The 18975-nt window shown below is 37.3% G+C and overlaps 1 protein-coding gene across 2 annotated transcripts in view; it reads right to left on the bottom strand.

The window, feature by feature from the left end:
- Positions 1–18975, bottom strand: part of atp2c1 (ATPase secretory pathway Ca2+ transporting 1) — a 47537-nt gene that overhangs the window by 16512 nt on the left and 12050 nt on the right. The window contains exons 1-8 of one of the 2 annotated variants that reach the window (XM_077214963.1): positions 18571–18703; positions 16244–16348; positions 10572–10688; positions 3141–3230; positions 3013–3048; positions 2759–2820; positions 1039–1147; positions 505–660 (exon numbers count right to left, since the gene is read on the bottom strand). In XM_077214963.1, the coding sequence (XP_077071078.1) occupies positions 505–660; positions 1039–1147; positions 2759–2820; positions 3013–3048; positions 3141–3230; positions 10572–10688; positions 16244–16312 (639 nt within the window). In that variant the 5' untranslated portion in view covers positions 16313–16348; positions 18571–18703. Of the gene's footprint in view, positions 1–504; positions 661–1038; positions 1148–2758; positions 2821–3012; positions 3049–3140; positions 3231–10571; positions 10689–16243; positions 16349–18570; positions 18704–18975 lie in introns of those variants that run through there. The other variant, XM_077214961.1, reaches the window with a different exon arrangement.

Raw genomic sequence — 18975 nt, 5'->3', positions numbered from 1 at the left:
ATTTAATAGAAAATACGGTAAAAACAGTAATATTGTAAAATATCATTACAAATTAAAATAATTGTTTTCTGTTTTAATAAATTTAAAAATGTAATTTATTCCTGTGATGACAAAGCTGAATTTTCAGCATCATTACTCCAGTCTTCAGTGTCAACCATGCTAATATGCTGCTCAAGAAAAACTATTATTATTATTATTAATGTTGAAAACGGTTTTACTGCTTAAAAAAACTTTTGACAGGTGCTGTACCTTGTGGTCCGATGCATCAAATAGCAATTACAAAGATGTAACAGTACCTTAGGCTACCCAGAGTGCACCAGAAAAAATTTACCTTATTGAAACATTTACTCTTTCAAAATGCAATTATACTGAAGAAAAACAAAAAAAAACATGCAAGCAGTCGGGGATATGTATAATTTTATGAATGAAGGCAGCTTGAATTATGAGTTCTCTGAGGACTTCTGTCGAGGGGTAGATTCAGTTCAGGTCTAGATGTAACTGTACCTTGGCCTTCCCACAGCGCACCAGCGTACCCATGAAGGCAATGTTACTGCGGGACGTGATATCGCCATTGGTGGCAGACGGCTGAGGGGCAGAGGTCTTGGTGCAGGGGGTGGTCTCTCCTGTCAAACTGGACTCATCAACTGTCAGATCCAACGCCTGCAGGGCAGCGAAGGTTCAGCTTCACTAATAGGCCATTAGAACATTGCTGCTATTTCAAGCACAAGAATTTCCACCACTAACTGCCATTTGAATGTGCAATTCAGAAAGACACAAAGCACATATTTGGCTGGCATGTGTTTGACTGAAACAGTGTAACAGTAATAGTTTACATGTGCATCACTTTCCAATTAAGTGTCTCTAGAAACTGTAGTATTGGCTTAATCAGTTTATGGCAATAATAAATAATTGGAGTTAACAATCAGAATATGACCAAATTATAATTCATAATAGAATATTGTGCATAAAAGAGACAAATGGAAGAGGAGAAGGAGACAAAGAGAGATATATATATATATATATATATTAATTTCACACCTCGAAAAGACGCAGGTCGGCCGGGACTCTCTCGCCGACTGATAGACAGACAGTGTCTCCAGGTACAAGCTCTCGAGCCAGAAGATGCTCCAAACGTCCTTCTCGAACACTGGAGTACAAGGAGAGAGGACATGAGTTGGAAAGAGAAATAGAGAGGGCGTCAGAGGGATTGAGCGTTGAACGGTTTGAAATTAGGCCAGTGAAGTCGTGTGGACAGACCTTGAGATTTGTGCCCTGCGGACTAGACGGAGGTCATATACTTTTGCGAATGTAGTTCCAACAGTCTTGGCAATAAAAAAATGCTTGTTGCCAGAATCATGAAAGAGTGGCAGAGAAATGGAGGATAACACATTGTGGTGTGAGCTGAGTGCTGTTCTACAGGTGTTTGAGAACAGGGCTCAAGACTGTGGCATGGCCCAGTTTCGAAGTGCAAATATGAGACTTTGTGTGTTTGAAGTGTAAATTACACCTCCCGTTCTCACTCTCTACATATGTTATCTGAAAGGCTGTCTTTCATGCATTTGGTGGGTGTAAAGCTCTGGAAAATACACCCAAGACATCAAGACCTCACCCACAGATAACCCTCACATATTAAATTGTAAAAAAAAAAAAAAAAGTTAAAGAAAGAAGCTTATTGAAAGAAGAAATTTAAGTCTATTTTTAAGGTAAAATCCAGGTTAACATAATAGATAAAACAAAAAAACAAAAACTACATAAGATGTTTAAGATTTATTTTTAAAAAAGAACTGAGGATTTCAGTAGAATGAAAAACAGTTTTCTCAAGAGGATTTTAAATATCACAGTCCAATAAAATGTTTCACAGACAGTGACCCTGGTATGAGGCACATTTGGTGGGATCGTCACCTGAAAATGTGGGATCGTCACGTCAAAATGTGTGAGTAATGTATGTGTTTACTAATCATCATCATCAAAAGTAAAAAACTAGTTCCAGAAATTATTCAAATGAAACATACACTACCGTTCAAAAGTTAGAGATCAAACTTTTTTTAAAGAAATTATTACTATTACTCCGTAAGGATGCATTAAATTGATCAAAATGAACAATAACGATTTAACAAACGATTTTTAAAGATCTCTATTTCAAATAAATGCTGTTCTTTTTAACTTTCTATTTGGATCCTTAAAAAAGCATATCACTGCTTCCTCAAAAATATTGTTTTCAACAACGATAAAAATAAGAAATCTTTCTTGAGCATATTAGAATGATTTCTGAAGGATCATGTGACATTGATGACTGGAATGCTTTCCTGTAGCTCAGTAGAGCGTTGGCGCTTGCAGGACCAAGGTCATGGGTTCGATTCCCAGGGAAAGCAAGAACTGAGAACTGATAAGAATGTAAAATGTGTACATTGAAATGCAATGTAAGTCGCTTTGGATAAAAGCGTCTGCCAAATGCATACATGTAAATGGAATGATGGCTGATGAACATTCAGCTTTGCCATCACAAATTTTAAATTGAAATACTATTTCACAATATTACAGTTTTACTGTATTTTTGAGCAAATAAATGCAGCTTTGGTGAGCATAAGAGAATTACTTCAAAACAATTGAACAGTAGTGTAAATACTTTCCCAAAAGCTGGATTGATTGTGTGTCATTTATTTGTTGAGCCAATTCTAATAGCAACTTATTTTTGACATTTAATCTATTAAAGCTGTGGAAGGTAAAGCACTTTTTGAATTCTGTAGATAATGCTCACCAATGGCATTCTGGAGGCACAAGTTTCCCTAGTTCCTCCAGCGATTTTTCTGAGCGGTATTCCTGAAATGAAGCAGAACAGAGCTGACAGTAAATGTTCACCACACTTACACTCTCACTACACCTCATTAAATAGACAAGTTTTTCCAAAGTATCTCAAAAGTATTCTGACATTTGCATACGCTGAGGTCTATAGCTTAAGATGAGTGAAGGTATGTCAAGTGAGGTGATGTCATCAGTGTATGTTGGATTTACCTGTACAAAGGCAACTGTAACAACGATAATAATGGCCTGCAAAAAGAATTACACAAAAGTGTTGATAAACTGATCAAGTGCTTCCAGGAAATCAAAAGTCTGACAGAGGGGAGTGAGCAGGAACTTACCACGGTGATACTGACGGCATCGTCAAACTGACGCATCAACACGCTGATGACAGCGGACGCCAGCAGCAACAGGATGAGTGGGTCTTTAAACTGGAGACCAAAAGAAAGAGAATATTTCAGAAAAATAGACTGCACGGGGGCGCAATGCTTCTCAGAATTCATTGTATCACACATCTCAAAGTGAAGGTCTGAGTTTATCTGCCTCAGGGCTTGAAGTAGAATAATCAATGTTAGCTATACATGACAGAAACAATTATCGACCTCTTTGTTATATATTCTGCTTTTTCAGATACCACAGGTGCATACGCATCTCTACAGACAGCAAGAGACCACAGCCCAAAACGATTTGCAGTATTGGTCTACAGTGCTCAGAAAAAATGTCTATGCTGTAAAATAGTTCAGTTTAGAAGGAAAAATCCCAAAAGAGTTGGGTAATTCTATTGGTTGACGTAAATTGAAACAGTGAAAGAGTTCAAAACACTGATTTCATTATTTGTTTGAGTTATCACTAAAGTTTTTTTTAAAAAAATGTTTTAGTTTTTAAAAAAGTTAAAATTCATTTAATGTGCTCATTTAAATGTGAAATCGCTTTAAATTAAATTTTGAATCCCAGATTTGCAATAGTGGTAAATTTAAATCTCCACCCTTATTCAAATATTATAAAATATGTGTCAATTGTTTTATTTGTTATATTTGTTATAGTGCAATGAAACATACCAAATAGTGCGGACATAATTTTTGGCCAAGCTGTTAAACGAAGAAATTATGAACAAGCAAAAAAGAGAGAACCAACGAAACATTAATAACTGATTTTAGTCAATGTATGCTTTTTTTTTGCATAGTAAAATAAAACCTGTTGCTAGACTTTGCCTTTTTTTTTGTCAATATATATTTATAAATTTTATAAATATATCATTTAAATAATTGTCAGATAAATACCTTAAACACGTTTAGTGTTTTGTTCTTCTCTCATATTTAAAATATTAAATATATAAAATATTTTCCTCCTATTTTGCTGGTTTAAAAAAAGTTTTAGGGTTATTAAAAACAAATATATCTCCTCCAGACATCACTTTTAGCCACTACTGTACAATTATGTGTAAACTTTGTTGTTTAAATTGATTTTTACTCAATTTACTGAGCAAATACATAAGATGTACTGAATATCATGAGAAAGCTTATTTGCATATTTTTTTATCTGCATCACAGCCCTAGGAGAGACATGTGTCATGCAAAAAAACATAAATGATAGACCAGGGTATAGAAATATATTAGTTTTCATTCTACAAATACCAGTTGTATAGTCTACTGAAGAAGGCTAAAAAAAAAAGCCTGGTTTCAGAGACCGGGCTTAGACTAAGCCAGGATTAGGCCTTAGTTCAATTAGGACATTTAAGTAGCTTTTATAAACATGCCTTAGAAAAAAACATTACTGGTGTGCAACTTGAGAGTTGAGACAAAACAATGGCACTGACATGTTTTAAAGTCCCCCTGTAGTCAATAATTTTATCCCTTAAAACTCATCTTTGGTCACCAAAATGACATATTTAAACATGTTTTCCTTTAAAAAAGTCCTGTGATTGTTTACAAGGTAGTTTGTGACATCAGAAACACCAGCATTTTCAAAGCGCGTTTTTGAGACTTTTTTTCTTTTCACTGTCGTTTTAATACTCAGCAATGGTGTTGACTTTGTGGTTAAGACAAACCATGTACAAAATCATTAGACATTTTCGCCACAAATGGGACTTTTAAGAAATGTCAGTGCAAATGAATTTCAGTTAAAACAGCTGAAATGTGCATTTTAGTCTAATGCAATGCTTGCAGTGGACTGACACTACTTAGACAGGAAATGTATGTTATGTGGTTTATTTCAAAACCCCCAAGGTCACCTGATAACCAACAGCACCAGAAATGACTAATGACATGCTGATAAAGCTCTAGAAAGTGAAGATTAAAACTAGGCAAGGCAAGTTTATTTATATAGCACATTTCATACACAATGGTAATTCAAAGTGCTTTATATAGAAGAAATTAAAATAATCAAAAGAAATCAGAATAATTAAAACAGTTTAGAACAAAAGATAAAACACAGAAATAATCAAATGAAATCAGAGTAATTAAAACATAAAATAAAATACAGTGCAAACAGTCGGACGAACAGTGGCACAGTGCTCATTCAGTAAATGCACAGCTAAACAGATGTGTTTTGAGTCTGGATTTTAATGTGACTACTGTAGGAGCACATCTGATCTTTTCTGGAAGCTGGTTCCAGCTGCGGCTGGCATAGTAGCTAAAAGCAGACTCGCCATGCTTAGAGTGAACACTTGGTATTTCTAGCCGATGTGATCCTAATGATCTGAGTGATCTGTTGGGTTTATATTCAGTGAGCATATCTGCAATGTATTGAGGTCCTAGGCCATTGAATGATTTATATACCAGTAATAATACTTTAAAATCAATCCTAAATGTAACTGGCAGCCAGTGTAAAGACCTGAGGACTGGTGTGATGTGTTCATATTTTCTGGTTCTGCTCAGAAAACTAGGGCTGCATGATTTGGGGGAAATGTCATATTGCGATTATTGAGGTCAATATTGCGATATAATAAACAAATGGTTTCATGAGTCAACTTGCTTGGTCCTAAAGCCAAATGCACACACAGATTAGTGATAATTCTGAAATGTGTATTTCTCAACTCAAACTAGCAACAACTACTAAATGATTGATAATACCTATAATGATCAATAAGCCATTTTCCGTTATTACAATTGAAAGCCATCAAATTTTTTAAACATTTATTAAGCTTTAAATAAATAACAGCTTTTAATTTAAGTGAACTTCAAACAATCCTCACATAAACCCATAATAAATGTCATATTTACCTTTGCCCTTCCTGTCTACAGAAATTGAATAAAGTTATCAAACAGTCTGCGCTGCATAAATTATACATAGACTAATCCTTATTAAAGCTACAAAAGTTCTTAAGTCAAGAGCAGTGAGTGCTTTTCTGTGTTCCCTTTGTTCTTTGATTAACTTTACTGACAGAAAGCTTTATTGGCTGCTGGCCCTTTAAGAGCAGCCTCTGCTGACAGAGACGCGGATCTCACACGCGCGTCATTCTCTCACAACTCTTTACGTACATCATAAGACTACTCTTATGTTATAAAGATACTCGACAAAACGACATTTTGGCATAATTGTGTGTGTTATTGTTCGTTCAAGCGCGAAAGAGAAGTGAATTCTGGAGCGCGGTCTGTGCATGTGCATGATACTGGCGCCCGTCTATCTGTGAGTCACAGTCACGACATTCACAGGCAGCGCGCTCTCTTCTGACTTGTCGCGCATGAATGGTTTAAAGGCATTTACACGAATAAGAGCGGGATTATGTAACCCTAGCCAAAGGATGACAAAAAATAACAGATGCTGCGTTAATTGCGTTAACATCCCTGATTTGTTTATTTCATATAATCGCATAGGCTTGACATCGCGATTGCGATATGATTAATCATGCAGCACTAATTTAAACGATGGGAGTGTGGGTTGCTTTCTTTGATTGGCCACATACTGAGAATGCAGCTTTAATCTACAGCAGGATCTGACACCCGCAGATCGTTGCGTCTGCATAACCGGCAATTAACAGCATCACACAAGATGAGATGCAATACGGCATACTTTTTTCACGGCAGACTTTTTAAAACCAAACCACGGCCACACAGTACTAGGCAGTATACACATAGGAAAGCAAAACAAACTGGGTTTGTCTTTGCTGTCTGTTGAAAGTCCTTTGACGTTCTCTCACGTCTACTGTGACACATCAGGATTTACAGAGTGTTTTTATGCTTAGGGCTGGTGGCGTGATAAAAATACCGTTGAGAATTTGAATAAATCGGGAGGGAAAAGAAAGAAGTATGGGAGATTATTTTAAAGCAGAGCTGGTGGTCACGCCTGACAAACAAAAAACCCTGTCTGATACGTTCTGGTCCGTGAAGCATGGTGCAGTAAACGAGGAGGGTGCCTGCCTAGAAGAGAGAGAGAGAAAGCAGGGGGGAAAACAAAACAGAAAAGAGAGAGACCGAGGGATGTCGGCACATCCCAAAGCAAAAAGCGAATGTGAAGTGACAGATTAAAGGGATGATAGCTTGTTGCTCTTAAAGCGACTCTGAGACGCAGTGATACCTCAGACAGCCTTGTTCACAGACTCAGACACTTTTACTCGCCCAAAAAACAAGCCTTTTCTACTGTGAAAAGCAGAGGTAAGACAAAGGTAAAACTGTGAGCTGACGTTTGGCGTCTTCAGTAAATTAATGTAATCACAGGTGTTAAATAAGACAAGAAGCCGCGGTTGCAATTAAGAATAGCGGTAATGAGAAATAAAAGCCAATACATTTTCACGCAATAATTATCAGCATGAACCACGCCGCACTTGACAGTCGTGACATGACATATTTGTGCTACAAGTTTTCCAGTTAGGCCATCCTTAAAAATATTTTGGTTTGCAGTAACAGCAAAAAAAAAAAAAAAAAAAAAGGGTCGGTAGGTAGGTCTATATTTTTTTTTCAAGATTCAATGTAAAAAAAAAAAATGTAATTTTTTTTCCCCCACAGACAACTAACAGACATTAGAACTAACGCAAAGAGGGCGCTTGAGACGCGCACAAGTCAGCAATATTTCTGATGATTTATTGGCGTGAAGTCTCGTGCACAATGACAAACAGGAGTGCAACATTCAGGGATTGAAATTAACACCCTCCAAACCGCCAAATAAGGGTAAAAATGAACTTTGGAACCAAATCTGCGCGGATTTAGCGCAAATGCGCAACTCGTGAGTCCTCATGATATATTAAATACAGCGTATTGCGCAGAATCTGCGCATTTCTGGCTTACTTGAACATACACGTCACTAAGCAACAAATAACGGCGAGCATGTTCACTTGCATTGAAGTAATAGCGAATATTAAAAAGCATTTGGTTAACAGAAAAGACATTGTTATTTTCCAACATCCTACATGTTCTGTGTACTGTATTGATCGGTCCACCTAAAACACATTTTTGGTTTAAAAAAAAAAAAGGCCGGTGGTGGTGGCTCACTTTGAAATTTCAATTTAAAAGAAACCACTTTGAGTTTAGGGTCAAATTGTAGGACGTCCTCAATAGTTTGAGTTTCCCCCACCAACATTTGAGTGGTTTCCTTCAGGTCAGTCGACACTATCACCGTTAGACAGGGGAGAAGGAGGGGAAAAGATCTGGGCACAGTTTTTCCAGAACTTCGTGCCAAGTTAAAGCGGTGTCGAGATGTTTTAATGCATTTTTAGAATGCATTTATTATGGTGCCCAAACCCATATGGCTTTGAACGGTGACCGCTAACATTTTATTTACTGCATCATTACTAGGGATGGGTATCATTAAGGTTTTAATGGTATTAATACTCTTACCGATACTGCTTATCGATCCGGTACTTTAACGGTATTCTTATCGGTTATTTTTGGTGTTTTTTTTTTTTTACATTCGGGTAATAATTAACATTTGCTTTATATTTTGAAATGTAAAATATTTATAGCAAAAGAAAAGTCAATGCTTTAACCAAACGAATAAAATATCTTGCCTATTTGTTATGCAGCAGTCTGCAGGCTTTTTTGTTTTATATACATGAGATAAGCAAAAACAAATACAAACACATGTTCAAAAAAAGAATACAATTAAACAAAGATACAAATTATATACACGGTGCCTTAATTTCAGGAAGGTCTAAAATTACTTTTCAGGTAAGTGTTTCTGTCTGAAAAGAAATTTAATTTAGTAATCAAATGTAAAATAACACTGCATAGTTTATCATAGATAGATTAATGCTTATTAAAATTCAAGTTATTCATTCAAGAGCTGTGAGTGATTTTCTCTGCCTTTTGTTGTTTGATTCGCATTAATGGCTCAATCGTCACATGTTTATTAGACGCTGCCCCTTTTCTCACATCTATTTACGTCCATTTAAGACATAAACTGTGTTTCAGTAATCTCAGAGCTGGTCATTTTTATATTTTATGTATATTTGATAGTTTAGATACGCACATGAAGCCCAAAGTTAAGTATAGCTACTTTTCTTGTCTCGTTGTATTCCATTTCGGAGCGCGCGTCGCCTTGTGAACAGCGTCTCTTGCGCAGATTTTTGTGCTTTTAATAGCTTTTTTAATGATTAAACGCGTCCGCAATTTAGGAACATTAGAGTCTGCATTTTACAACAATCACCGATCGTGCTGATTCTGACGGTACGTTTGGGTTTTAGGAAGAAATGACAGCGCATCGCTGTGAAGAGAAGGAAGTTGAGCTAGACAGAATGAGTTGTAATGTTCATCTCAAATATGTTTTTTTCTAACCTTTGAAAGCCGAAATCTAAAATAAAATTAGAATAATATCCCAGATCTAAAGTGTAACCACGTTTGAATGTTTAGTTCTGTCCTCATTTTCACTCATTAAGCAGGGCTGTGTCGTTGTGCGCGCTGCGGCTCCGCGTGAGAGATCGCTCTCTCTCTTCTGGACTGCATAGCAAAATTGCACAGGGTCGGTCGGGTTACAGCAAACAAGAATATTTTTAAGGATGGCCTTAGAGATGTACACACATGCTTTGTCAATTTAAAGAAATAGGGGTATAAAATATCGCACTGCAGGGGAAGCCAAAAAGGATGAAGGCGACAAAGTGTGCCAGCTCTGAAGAAGGCCCGGGTGACTGTGGGAAAAAATACAATTCCTCCCAGTTATAATGCTATATATAGCCAATCAGCACAAACCTCCTGACTAGGGTGGACTGAAATCTTTTTACAGAGGACAGCGACCTGTCATCTCTGTATTTGAAGAAAGAACTGGATGAACCGGGTCATTTTATAGCTTTAAGGCATATTCACAATAGTGTTATTTTTTGTTGCAAGACTTCAAATAGAAACAATGCTTATGGAGCCCTTCAAACAGGGTGCAAAAATTCACAGAGATTTTTTTTTTTTTACACAGTGTGGGCCAATAATTTTTCTTCCATGTCTAAAGAAAACTAAAAATATATACTTTTTATGATTCTGTCTACAACCTCACAGCAAAGGAAGTCATATTCTACAGTCTGAACTCAACGAGATAACATTACAGTGTTGTCTGATTCACAAGCAAATGATTTTTATCTTGCTTTTGAGCCACTTATTCATTCATTCATAATTGTTTTTATTTTATTACTATTAATTGATTTATTTTTTCGTAATTTTGATATTGACTCTGTATACATTACTTAATTATTCAAGTAAAGAGTTCATAAATAATTGCTTTAAATTAATTAGATAATATTTATATCAAAATTTAACTTAAAGGACTGTGTTATTGTGGTATCAAAATCACTAGTAATTCTGGTATCATATAGCAAGTTAAGGATTTTTTTTTACAAAAATTTTTAGCCACCCAACCTGAGATATATATTTTTTCCAGAGTGGTTCATCTTCGCCGATGTCAAACTCGTTCCATCCATGGTAGACGCGACGTCGTGAAACCTCCTCCTGTGTGAGACCGAACTGCAGGTCAGCCTAACAGAGGGAGAAATGGAGGGAATTAAGTCAGAAAAATGCAGCCTTCCCAAAATAACACTCATCTGATGTGTAACCATGACAACTGACATTAACCACTAACAAATAAGAATGCTGGAGCCATGGAAACAACTAATAAACCCAGTGTCCTGGAACTTGAGCTAAAGTAAGTCTCTTGTTAGACAGCAGTCACCCACAATGCATCTCTGCTCCCTGTGTGGAGAAAGATCTTGAGACCGGAGCACTGCTTTGTGAATACGAGAGAGCATAAAAGCTAGATCCCTGCACCTAAAGACCTGCTGTCTAGGCAATACTAGGAATGGGGGTCAAAATATTGCTGAGATCAACCAAATCTGACCACTTTGTATTATTTTACAACAAACTTCTGATGGCACACAAGTGAAAAACATCTGTTTTATTTTCTATTGAAATAGTAATAACCAAGGCGTACTATTCATGGCTTAAGTGCTTCCTAGAGACTGTGATTGAATGTTGATGACACTGGATGAATAAAGGTCTTCTGAAAGCAGATGGTCATGTCAGTGTGGTGATGGACATCACACTACAAGCTCTATCAACCACGCTGAGACTGCAAGAGCATCCCAGCACTCTCTAATCTTCCTGGCGTGATTCATTAAGGGACACTGTGTGATATCCGCAGGGATGGGCTTTGAATTCCTCAGTCTCAAGGCATGCAGTCTGTGCTTTTGGTGCATGTTTGACTGAATAACGAAATTCAATTGGGCTTCCGCTGCTGCTGTTTCTATAGGTCGCTGCTATACAATAATACTTTAAAGATTTAAACAAGTAGAACATGATCCAGGATCAAGATCCTGTCTTGTTCCTGAAATATAATACATATCAAACAGTCATATCCCTTAACCTGTCATTAAAATCAGATAGCAGTGTTGATCCAAGAACAACAAAGGATATTGACTCATTTAAAGTCATCACTCAATTTTGTTCATAGAAGTCGTTCCTGGAAATTGCTTTCTGGAATGCCTGATTCTGATTGGTCAATTGTGGCATTCTGCAGTCAAATATTTATTTATTAGTATAATAACTACTTCACATTGTTATCCTGATTTTCCAGCCTGAGTAATTTAGCAAAAATTATGGACTATCCCATATCCCACTGGTCCCATTTGTGACCAAAATTTACTTTTAAATTTGAAGGGTCTAGAAAGAGTTGCAGTTTTATTTTACTAGGGCTGGGTTTTGGCAAAGATTTCACGATTCTAATCACAAGCTCACGATTTGATTCAATTCCGATTCTCCATTAAATTAAATTGAATAATGATTTATTGAAGGTACAGTACATGACAAATTGTATTTAAAAAATATATTTTAAAATTATTTTATCTTAAAATTATCTGATTTGTACAGGCTACCTATATTTAAATTACACAAAATGTAATATAAGTTTTTATAATAAAAACTTTAATGACAATTATGTTTCTACTTGTTTTTTCAAATATAAACATTTAAATGGTGGCCGTCATAAAAACATGACAGATTTATTCAAACATACATTAAATATTGAAGAACAGGTTAAGTATAAAGTACAATGAATGTGTATACAGTGCATATAATATTAGCAAAATGCTACTCTCTAGAGTTCATTATCTATCTGACTAACGAGTGTATGGCTATTAAATAGCTTTTCTGAAGTAAATATAACATTACTTGACATTGTTTACAAGCCGTTTTATTGACGTCTTTCACAAGTTGAAACACTCAATGAACGTGATTACACAAGACATTGATACAGGTTTTGGTAAGTTGTACTGTATCTTTAACATACAGCTGATGTTTATTTATGTTTTTTCGTCTTGTTAGTTGTTAGTAAAAGCGAGAAATCTATATTTTTAACCCAGCCCTATATTTTACTCAGTTGGCAACTATAAATTAAATGATAGACTGAATGGTCTTGGTTTCATGTTAACCCTTTTACATGGCTCAAATAAATCAAGATGAAAAATACATGTAAACATATCATTAATCACATTTGTGACTAGTGGGGAAACACAGAACCCATTTTGAACAAGTAATATATTAACATTATAAAAAAATATAACACCACATTAAAAAAAGTTTAATAAAAAACTTCAAATCCCACAGAAATGCCAGTTAATTTAAAAAAAAATTGAGCATTTTTGTTTCGTTTCCCACAGGTTTCAACTGTGATCAAGAACGAAGCATGCTGGGAAAAATTTGGGATGAAATGGCCAAAATATTCAAATTTAGTCAATTATTCAGTTTATAAAACAGTTACCACATTTACACATCTTTCCAGTTTTAATCTCTAATCTCACACTCTTGTGCGTTGAACCACTCTTATGGGCATAGGGCTGTGCGATATAGCTAAAAAATGTATCACGATATAATGTTTCATATCGTTCGCCGTTCGGTATCAATAATTATTTACATTTTTTATGACCTTTATTTTTTTAAGACAAGTAGAAAAGTTGAAAAAACACAGTTTTTTTTTTATTAAGGCAAACAACAAATTATATTAGTTTTACTTTGATGTAGATCAACATCTGTAATAAGTAGGTGTGTAATGGTTCACAAAATTCTCGGTTTAGTTTGATACGAATGTGATGTCACGGTTCGGTACGTTTTCGATACAGCAAAAAGAAAGAATTGCCAGAGAAATTTACTTGATTTCAAAAAAAAAAAATTATTAAAAGAAAAATATTTTTTAAATAAGTGTGAGTTTTCGTACATCTTGACTTTTAAAATTTTTAGTTTTATAAATGGGGGTAATCTTTGAAGGATAAACAAATAATCTTTTGGTCATCACATTAAAAATAACATTTAAATATAATAATATTTGTGTTTTGAAGTGCTGGAAAAAGATGTGTGACTAACTGTAACCATGGAAGTTTGGCAGGAATAGTAAAATGCTTTCAAGTTAGTGTTACTACATTAAATCCATGGTGAGTGTTGCTGATCTGTGGACTTAAAGCCTACAACTAGTTCATTCATGGCACAATGTTTCTCCCCGTTTCCATGCCAGCGCTGTTTGATCTAATAGAGATCTACGGTTAATAACGGAGAAATTTGACTGCTTCTCACTAGATCTCGCAGTGATGTTATTACTTCTTTGGCGAATTCAAATGCTTTCTTTACTGGATCTCTTAGCGCTGTGTAGTAACAGTGTCGTTTGATCAAGATCGACTCGCGCTGCACAGATATTGGTCCAAACTGAGCTTGAAGCACAAAATAATGACTAGCGCAGTTTTCGTTCCACTTTCATTACGTTTGCCATTTGATGTTGCGCAACGTTGGGGTGGTCCCGTCATCTTTAACTTCGCAGTCCACTTACTAATCAGAATCAGAAAGAGCTTTATTGCCAAGTGTGCTTGCACACAAAAGGAATTTTCCTTGGTACTGAGGCTTCCAGTGCACATATACAAATACAGATACAACAAGTAATAGTAATACAAATAGTAATACAAATTCTACAAATAAAATTATAAAAAATATGAAAATACTATAAAAAATATATGGTCACAGTTGGGTTTTGTCAGAACAAACATTTACAGATAATGAACATATTTACAGTATTTTGTTGGTATGAATAAATATAAATATCACCTGAATTTTTAAGATATTGCACTAAAGAGTGGGAGTATTGCACTTACAGGCATATGCCTTGGGAGATATGTTAACTGTTCAGAAGGTAGATGGCCTGTGGGAAGAAACTGTTCCTGTGCCGAGATGTTCTAGTGGCCAGTGATCTGAGTCGCCGTCTTGACGATAACAGTTCAAACAGGAGGTGTCCAGGGTGAGTGGAGTCTGTGATGATTTTACCTGCTCTCTTCCTCACTCTGGAAGAGTACAAGTCCTGGAGGGATGGCAGGGGGGCACCAATAATCCTCTCCGCAGTCCGGACTGTCCGTTGTAGTCTCCTGATGTCTGATTTGGTAGCTGAACCGAACCAGACAGTGATGGAAGTGCATAAAACAGACTCAATAACGGCTGAGTAGAACTGAATCAGCAGATCCTGTGGCAGGTTGAACTTCCTCAGCTGGCGAAGGAAGTACAGTCTCTGCTGGGCCTTTTTCACAGTGGAGTCAATGTGATTGGCCCACTTCAGGTCCTGAGAGATGATAGTGCCCAGGAACCTGAATGACTCCACTGCTTCCACAGTGCTGTTCGTGATGGTGAGTGGGGGGAGTGCTGGGCTGTTCCTCCTGAAGTCCACGATCATCTCCACTGTTTTGAGCGTGTTCAGCTCAAAGTTGTTATAACTGCACCAGACAGCCAGCTGTTCAACCTCCAGTCTGTAAGCAGACTCGTCACCGTTTCGGATTAGACCGATGACAGTGGTGTCCTCTGCAAATTTCAGGAGCTTGACAGTGGGGTCTTTAGAAGTGCAGTCATTAGTGTACAGGGAGAAGAGCAGTGGGGAGAGAACGCACCCTTGAGGGGCGCCAGTGCTGGTGGTGAGAGTCCTGGATGTGTGTTTCCCCAGTCTCACTCGCTGCTGCCGGTCCGTCAGGAAGCTGGAGATCCACTGACAGATCGAGGATGGTATGGAGAGCTGGGTCAGTTTGGCTGTGAGAAGACCAGGCATGATGGTATTGAAGGCCGAACTGAAGTCCACAAAGAGGATCCTTGCATAAGTCCCTGGTCTGTCGAGATGTTGCAGGATATAATGCAGTCCCATGTTCACTGCATCATCCACAGACCTGTTTGCTCTGTAAGCAAACTGAAAGGGATCCAGCAGGGGTCCGGTGATGTCCTTCAGGTGGGCCAATACCAGTCTTTCAAACGACTTCATGACCACAGACGTGAGAGCGACAGGTCTGTAGTCATTAAGTCCAGTGATTTTGTTTTTTGGGGGGACAGGAATGATAGTGGAGCGTTTGAAGCAGCAGGGAACTTCACACTGCTCCAATGATCTATTGAAGATCTGCGTGAAGACCGGGGCCAGTTGGTCAGCGCAGGCTTTTAAACAAGCAGATGAGATGCCGTCTGGGCCTGAGGCTTTCCTAGTCTTCTGTTTTTTGAAGACTCTGATCACGTCCTCCACACAGACCTTAAGCTCAGGTTGGATGGCAGGAGGGGGGAGTAATGGGAGAGCAGGAGGTGATGGTGAACGTGATGGTAATCACGTTCGAATGGAACGCACCTTCATTCAACATTATGTGGAGAGCGCAGTTCATGGTTGCATAGCAACGACAGACGCCACGGGAGCGCAAGCCTTTAGAAATGAGGAGAAAGTGTCACAGCCACGCTTTCTACGCGTTTTTAGACAGGATATGTAAACGACCCCTAAGATCTACGGACGATGCACGCGGATTTTAATTAAAATATCGTTCGTTCGCTATATCGAACATTTTTTATATCGTTACCGACAATGGTGTACCACAGATAAATACTGATACCGTTTTATCACCCAGACCTACTTTGTTAACTTGTGCAACTATTAGAGCTGTCAATTAATTAAATATCTAATTGCAAATAATTAAAAACAAATTAACAGTTTAATATATTTAGTCCCTTTTTAAGAAAAGATCAAATAATGTGTGACATGAATATACCTGCAGTGTACAGGCAGCCTCGTTCACAGGTAGTTCACTGGCTTTTTTTGAAGTCAGTACCGGAACCATGGTCTCATTTTCACAGTGGGGTTGATACTCGGCAAGCTGAAAAAAGCGAAACAAAAATAAATTTATTTTAAACGGATTAAAACACAACATCAACAGAGGAGGATGGTAACATCTAAAACTGATAACCCATGTGATCTCTCAGAGAAAATGTCATCATAAACTAATCTCTCCTCAAAAAAACGTGACTGCCATGTACAAAAGGATTACAGGACCAGAAACTTTGACCCCTTCAGTGCTGCACATGGAAACAATAATAAATTCTAGGCAAAACACATGGACTATTTTGACCGGACCAACCAGGCATAGGATGGAAGTAAAAATCATCTGAAACTTTCTCTAAATTGCATAGACTTTCATCTACAAAAAGAACCATCAGAGCAAGCCACAGCTGTGCCTCAGTTACCCCTTTTCCACCAGAAAAGAACTGGTTCGGAACTGGTGCTGGTTCAAAGTTGGTTCGGAGTTGATTCAACTTGCGAACCTTCTCAGAACCGGTTTGTTTTTCCACTGACTAGAGCGCCCAGCGAACGACGACGTTACGTCACTGTGTACGTCACTATACGTCTTAGCTAGAAACGCTTGCAAGTACATTACTTTGGGATTATCTCTAACTCGTGTACCAAGAAGGCTTTAAAACAATAGAAATATGTAAGTCTTTTAATCTTTTCTTTGATATGTAATCTTTTCTGATTAGTTATGTACCCCTGTCTTGTGTCTTTTTTCTTTCCGTTTATTTGTTCTATATAGTGACTGTTTTCTTCTGTGCTTGCATAATGTTTTCAATTAAAAAATAAATAAAAAAAGCTAGAAAGGCTTGCGCCAACTTCAAGCATAACAATTACAATGGCGGACTACATCGTGTTTCTGCAAATGTTCTCCTGGCTTTGCGTCAGAAAAGATGTTTAGAACACATCTAAACCCGCCCCCAGCCCCCGCCGTAGTCATGACGTGGTAAAAGAACGGTTCTCTGGTTCTAGTCCAGCAAAGAGTTGGTGCCTTGGAACCAGTTTTCCTGGCCGAGAACCGGTTCTTTGGCTGTCGAAACACAAAGAACTGGTTCGCGAGTAGGCACCGGCTCCGAACCGGCTCTCAAAATGCTCCGACAGCAAAATCGTCCGACAGCAATAATGGAGAAACTGATGGACTGGAGTGCATTAGGGAAGAGAATGACATTAAAATCTAGATAGCCATGAACATCAGGTTCAGCCTCACAAAGAGCATTATGAACATCCTTGCAACATTCTATCCTATTTGCTTTGCTGCATATTGATTTGGTCAACTAACCAGAAATCTTTTTTCAACACCATCTGCCACTCAAACTCACAAACAAACATACAGTGATTCAGTAAACAACAAACAGACAGGCTAAATATAATAGATTTTCTAATATTCTGATGAAAACACGAGCAACACGTACTTGCCTATGCAAAACTTGTGGTTGCTAAAGTGTTCTGGTTTAAAAGACTGGGATCAGAATGTTTGTTGTTTTTATATTATACTTTTAAATATTCAAATTTATGCACCCTTTGTGAGCAGAAGAGACTACTTTCAAAAACAAAGAAATCGTACCAACCCCTTGAACGGTAGTATAAGTCTATGGCATTTGTAGACTTGAAAAACAACATGCTTTGGCTTGTCAAGTATGAGCAATTGTAATTTTAATAGTGGCCAGGGTCAAACTACATTCTCTGCCAGTTTGTTTTTTCTATTTCAGGAAGTTTCAGCTTCCCTTTGACCAATTATTTACGTAATTATTTTCCGTTTGACCAAGTTATTTATGTAACTTGTGATAGGTAGATGAACAGAAGTTAAGTTAATGAAATGTAGATAATATATTCTTGGGTCATTCAGAACTACCCAAGGTTAAATGTTAAGAGACTTTATATTAGAGTGCTAGGTTTTAAATAAACTAGGTTACAATGGAAAGAACAAAACAACCCAGATGGTTGTTTACATTTCTAGGCACAACATGCAAATCGAAACAAAATCCTTTTGCGACTAGATTTCAGGACACAGCTGCAAAACAGACCAGTAAGACAATACGCTCAGAGCCCATTCTAAACACTCTGAGAATACACTTTTAAGAGAGCTCCTCTCAGGAAGGATGTCATTGTAAGTCGCTTTGTATAAAAGCATCCGCTAAATTAATAAATGTAGATGTCATTGGCAGGTATCATTCAGAGTGATGCCCTACTAAATGACAACAGAGAGAAGACGACCGAGAAGAGATCTTAAAAGAAATAGAAAATCAGGGCTACCTTTTACAGTCCGTATCATGTTAAGCATCAAATCCAGCATGAATCTTACAGCGACTTATACATCAGCTTAGCATCTTGAAGTGTTACACATCATTCTTCCTACACTTTCACTCAGCAGTTCCAGCGTAAAGCTAAAAGTATCTTACTGAAGATCTAGTGAGTCTGAGCCTGAGCGGATTCCCATAATTAAGAGTGGCAACAGCTTAAACCTGGATGAACCAATCCTTTGTTCTCACCTCTCTCTGAACAGACTCTTTAAACTAATGAATAAATGCTATCTGAGCTATCCAGGTCAATTTGCAAAACGATGGTTTTTAAAAATCCTTGATTGCAACGTGTCGATTAACCGGCAAAATACCGCAAATGGTGTATTCGACAGACGAGATTCCATGAACCGCAATAATT

The sequence above is a fragment of the Siphateles boraxobius genome, unplaced genomic scaffold (genome assembly GCF_051911475.1).
Source record: "Siphateles boraxobius isolate OS27281-9 unplaced genomic scaffold, OSU_SipBor_1 68, whole genome shotgun sequence".
Taxonomy (NCBI): domain Eukaryota; kingdom Metazoa; phylum Chordata; class Actinopteri; order Cypriniformes; family Leuciscidae; genus Siphateles; species Siphateles boraxobius.
The sequence above is the reverse complement of the archived record's forward strand: the minus strand, read 5'-3'. Positions and strand labels throughout refer to the sequence as shown.